The 5,303-nt window shown below is 35.2% G+C and overlaps 1 protein-coding gene across 2 annotated transcripts; it reads right to left on the bottom strand.

The window, feature by feature from the left end:
• Nucleotides 1–1,732: 1,732 nt before the first annotated feature.
• LOC143205344 (uncharacterized) lies at nucleotides 1,733–3,794 on the bottom strand. Of its 2 annotated transcripts, none has more exons than XM_076418592.1 (5): nucleotides 3,640–3,794; nucleotides 3,002–3,098; nucleotides 2,495–2,593; nucleotides 2,205–2,435; nucleotides 1,733–2,143 (listed from the first exon to the last, which is right to left on the bottom strand). In XM_076418592.1, the coding sequence occupies exons 1-5, from the start codon at nucleotides 3,649–3,651 to the stop codon at nucleotides 1,845–1,847; spliced, it is 738 nt and encodes a 245-aa protein (XP_076274707.1). In that variant the 5' UTR covers nucleotides 3,652–3,794; the 3' UTR covers nucleotides 1,733–1,844. The 2 variants fall into 2 exon arrangements, with proteins under 2 accessions (XP_076274707.1, XP_076274706.1); XM_076418591.1 differs by lacking the exon at nucleotides 3,640–3,794 and adding an exon at nucleotides 3,260–3,407.
• Nucleotides 3,795–5,303: the final 1,509 nt, after the last annotated feature.

The raw sequence follows: 5,303 nt of genomic DNA, 5'->3' as shown, positions 1-5,303 counted from the left end.
GGATATTGTATCTTTTTACTCAGCGTTCTTCACGACATTTTCACTAAAATGTATTTTATATTAATGTGCAAACAATTATCTCAAGGACATTGTTTTAAGCCCAATAAGGAGACTGAAAACAATTCGAAGAATCCTTTCAATGCCCTTCCGGAAATCCATTTGAACAGTTGCTTTGCCGAATGAATAAAGAAATGATGGCATAAATGTATTAGATGCTTTATTGTTTAATTATTTTGGTATATATTGGTGAAAATTTGAAGTATTAATACAACATTTTGTTAAGCAAAATAATTTAAGTTTTAAATTTGACGGTTTTGACATTAGCTTAAAAAAATAGGAAAACAATGAATTGTAAAACTTATTTCACGACCACCCAGCTAAAAGTCTCAAATAAATGTTAGGAAACTTAGAAATTGATGAATCGACTGTTTCTAGGCATTTGTATTCGAAGGAAAGATCCAAAAAAATAGGGAAATTGCTACCACACCAATCGACAGAAGTTTCCCATCCGAAAAGAAGAGTTTTCTGTCATGCATTATGACTGGTGATGAAAAGTAGACTTACTAAGATAATACTAAGTCCAGAATGTCATGTGTTTGTCTAGCATGGCTATCCATATCAACAATGAAGCGTAATATTTATGGCCGTAAAGTCCTACTCTGCATATGCTGGGATTAGTAGGGTGTACTATATTTCGAGGTACTTGAACCGAATAAAATTTTAACAGATGTTTATCAACGTTAATTTGATAAACTGAATAACATTTTGTAGTAAAAACATCCTCTCACAGGAATATTATCGGTCACGCTTCGTATCAGTTCTCAAGAAATGCCTTAATATAATGAAATGATCATAGTAGGTATAAGTACCTAATATTGTATTTAGAGGAGATTTTGAAGGCAATTTAATAAGTCTGAAAACAGCAGGGAATTTTATATCAAAAGTTTTATTATTTTTTGATTAAATTGTATAACTAATTATACTCTGTTGTATATGAAACATATTTATAAACATACACGTCCAGAAATATATAATGTAAAAAATATTATGTTATGTATGAAATAGTACAATACAAATATTTTATATGTAAATATATCGATAAATTACCAAGTTTATTACTACTTTGTACATTTTTTGAACTATCGAATTAGTGTTTCTGTAATTTTTTGGTTGTTATTAATTATTATTAGCCGATATTTTCAGCTGGTTCTTTCTCCAATAAAGCTCGCAACAGGCAGACGCAGACAATTGAGATATGGTGGAGCAGCTCTAAGTTTATAAAACTGTTTGATGGGCGTGGGCAGCAGATTTAGTCGAACAACAAAAGTAAAGAATGTAGAAAAAGCAATTCTAAACGTTAATACTAAATAGAAAACCGTTGTTTTATTCAGATACATGTTTAGTCCAATTAATTTAATAGTTAAGTTAGGGTGCTCAATAGTTGTTTAAATTGATACTCCACGTTTTCACCAATAGATATCACTGATCAATATATGTACTGGCAACTAATAATTGGTTCCACTACTTAATAAATACATATTTCACACAATTCAAGGTGCGTTTTGACTTTAAATGAAGATGCCTGAAACAATATTTGAAGCTGCTTCATAATGAAGTCGATTTTTTTAAAGATCTCACATTACATTCTCATATCTACAAGAATATTATCTCTAGTTCGAATATTATGTTCTCTTGGTCATATATATGGTCGATTTTGAAAGGAGAAACGATATATTTTATAAAATAATTTATTTATTTATCTTATTTACAATTGGCGAATATTTTACACAAAAAATCCATTCTTCGCAACTCCACGAAATTTTCCTCTGAAGACATCTTGTGGTTTAGTGGTAGGCTCCATGTCCTCCGCCCAAGCCGATACCGGCACCTCCGTAACCGCCGGCACCTCCGTAGCCTCCGCCATAACCTCCACCGAGTCCACCTCCAAGCCCGATGCCGCCTCCGAATCCTCCGGCACCACCGCCAATGCCCACGGCTACTGGGTACGGGGCGGGTACTGGTACAGGTACGGGTCTGGGTACTCCGACGGGATGCGGAACAGCTACACCAACCGGTACTGGTCTATCGATGGCAACTGGTACTGGACGTGGCGAATCGACGGGAATTGGTCTGTCGACAGGTACTGAAAAGAAACATGCCAAATAATGAGCGGTGATTAACGGAGTTTAAGTAAACGGTAGTACCGGGAATTGGTCTGTCGATTGGTACGGCGAAGGGTCTGGTGACTGGAACGGGCACGGGACGGTCGACTGGCACAGGAACATCAACAGGTACCGGCACGTTCACCGGCCTGTCGACTGGTACCGGCACAGGATTGGGGATCGGTACTCCCAGATTCCGGGTGATGGTGGTGTGGGTATGGGCATGAGAGCTCAATTCCACGCCAGCTCCAGCACTAGCAGCTGCAAAAGCGGCTGAAAATAGTTTAGTATCAGTTATAAGATCTCGTTCATGCTAGATCTGTAGTTCTTACCACCGGCTCCTCCACCAATCAGTCCGGATCCCAGGGAACCCAAACCTCCGGCTCCTAGTCCTCCTAGACCACCATAACCTCCACCGAGAATTCCATGGCCTAAAATAATACCGACGTTTTTTAGATAATATTCAATAAACACTAATCAGGATATTGTAAATCAGTTGGAAGGCATTGTGAGATATTTATCTCACACAACAATAAATATAAAGTCGATTATTATGCAAGAATGATGATTATTGACTGAATGGTTTTTATGAGTAGCAGTTCATTGGAGTTACATACAACACCATAATACTACAGCAAATAATGTCAAAATACATTAAAAGAAGAACAAAGAGAGACTGCTATAGCATTATCACTAGAGTGTCAGCTAAGTACGTTGAAATAATAATGTCCGAAGTGAAGTTTTGTTCAAAACAATTCATCAAATCAGAACATCCGAAGAAAAACAATACCTATATTTTAAGTTGTTGATTACTATTCAATAGAGATCATGTTTGTTACCTGCGATACCCAATCCATGTAGTCCACGTTTGTCCAGTTTCTTTTCAGGTTTCTTGTCAGCAGCAAGGGCCAGTCCAACAACAAGGTAGATGCAGACCTATTTTAGAAACCAATAAAATAGTTATATATGGGTTACAGTGACATTTCCTGTCAATACATTCATTTAGCAATGCTATGGGCGATACTTATTGACATCGAAATAAATGATAGTGCTATGATTCTCAGTATTATGATATAAATTAAAATGATTAGACGTACTAGAGTTTTCATCATGTTTGGAAGGAAATTAACTAATGAAGCCTACAGTAGGACTGAAGAACATTATTGAGCATTGGCAGTTATAAACTGTTCTACCCCTCCTTTTTCATAAGCCTTCTATCCTACTACTATTGTATCATGCACCAATTCCTTGTGCTTCATTAGCAATAATTTAACATTTGTTTCAGATTTTTTGAAAATATGGTTTGATTTTTCTGAGCAGAGAATATATTATGACGAAGATAAATTGGCATGGGTACCAAATTTTTCATGATTTAGTATTGATGTTTCTATGATAGAAAAATACTGGGTACCGTTACTGAAATGTGCACCCGACTAGTTTAACGATATACTTAAACGATAAAATCTTATATACGTACCAACGTTTTCATTATGTCTTTGCTCGGTATCGATCACTGACTCAACTCAGAGGGTGTAACTGTACCAGGCAACGAGAGGTTATCTATTATAAGCTGGTCGATCCCTTCCACAACGCCGGTGCGGTACCACCTCAACCCAAACAATAAAACCTGATCTATTTACTTTCTTTGCGGCGATTTTTCCGAAGCTTTTAGCAGGAACTGTCGTTTTTTTCTTTGTCTATGACCGATTCGAATGGGAAAAATGGACAAGGTTGTCGGAGGAATTGCGACACGTCACTTACGGCTGAACGGTTGATGGATTATCGCCCAAATGGTCGCGAAAATCATCTTTGCCCGAATGTTAACGGTTAAAGACGGATGGTGTCGTGTTTATATTGTCACGATAACAACATTATATAATATAAAAAACGGAGATAAAAATCCTGAGTCGGTATCAACCTGTTCCAGTGCGTTTGATTATTGACGTTGATTATTCAATATCAACACACCCTTTTCGCTGCATACGTTCGGCCAATTGTTTTTTTTTTAATTATCGATCTTTTTGCATATCGTTCATTAACGCAAAGCTATAGGTAACAGGAAAGGCATATTCTTTTCAATATGTGAATACTGATCAGGTCCATTTATTAACTTGAATGACTGTACATGTTTTTTTTTGTTATGCTGCCGTTGGGCTTTCTGCTACGCATTATTGTAGATGCATGACATTTCTTTTCTGGTATAAATCAAACTATTGACACTCGCTTTTCATTATGTAGAACATTTATTGATATGGATGAAACTATAGACAGGGTTTCGATGATACTTTATGAGAATAATTCTGTTATCTCGTTTTTTCCTGACACTCAGATCCTTGTTATTTATTTCTAGAGCTCAGGAAGTCATATTAAGATTGACCCTGATTATATTTGTATAAATAAGTCTTATTTAATCATCTATATGCCGAGTTTTGATGAGACTTGATGATAATAATTATGTTATTTCGTGGTTCTTGGGGCTCAAGTGGTTTTAGTTTAATTTTTAAACTTAGAAAATCATATCAAGATTCGTACTGATGATATTTGTCAAATTAATCTATGTTTAATTGTCTATATATCGAGTTTCTAGGATAATTTATGATAGAAATTCTGTCATGTCGGGTTTCTTCACAGGTCGTTGTAATTTAATTTTAAAGCTCAGAAAATACTTGATGAGAATAATTCTGTTATTTCGTGTTTCTTGGCGCTCAGATTGTTTTAGTTTAATTTTTCATTAAAGATTCATACTGATGATATTTGTGGAGCTAATTCATATTTATTCATCTGTATATCGAGTTTCTAGGATAATCTATGATATAAATCCAGTTATGTCGGGTTTCGTGACACACAGGTCGTTGTAATTTAATTTTGAAGCTAATGATATTTGTCGAATTAGTTCATAGTTAATCATCTATATGCTGAGTTTTCATGATACTCGATGAGAATAATTCTGTTTTTTGGCAATTGTGTTTCCTGACACTCAGGTCGTTGTTATTTAATTTAAAGCCTTAAAAATTATATCCAGGTTCATACTAATGACATTTGTCGTATTAACTCATAGCTAATCTTCTATATGCTGAGTTTTAATGATATTGATTAGTTCATAGTTAATTGTGTAGAAATTTTAGATGATAATAATTGTGT

Source organism: Rhynchophorus ferrugineus, unplaced genomic scaffold (assembly GCF_030347505.1).
Source record: "Rhynchophorus ferrugineus isolate W39M unplaced genomic scaffold, kcgeb_rfMv2 rfM11, whole genome shotgun sequence".
NCBI classification, from domain to species: Eukaryota; Metazoa; Arthropoda; class Insecta; order Coleoptera; family Curculionidae; genus Rhynchophorus; species Rhynchophorus ferrugineus.
Note: the sequence above shows the minus strand (reverse complement) of the source record. Positions and strands in the feature narration are given on the sequence as shown.

Excerpts from the sequence above, each read along its gene's own strand:
- LOC143205344 (XM_076418591.1), bottom strand. Across the intron at positions 2,594-3,001 it reads ACATGGATTGGGTATCGCAG|GCCATGGAATTCTCGGTGGA; the intron begins GTAACAAACATG and ends GTATTATTTTAG. Across the intron at positions 2,144-2,204 it reads AATCGACAGACCAATTCCCG|TACCTGTCGACAGACCAATT; the intron begins GTACTACCGTTT and ends GTTTCTTTTCAG.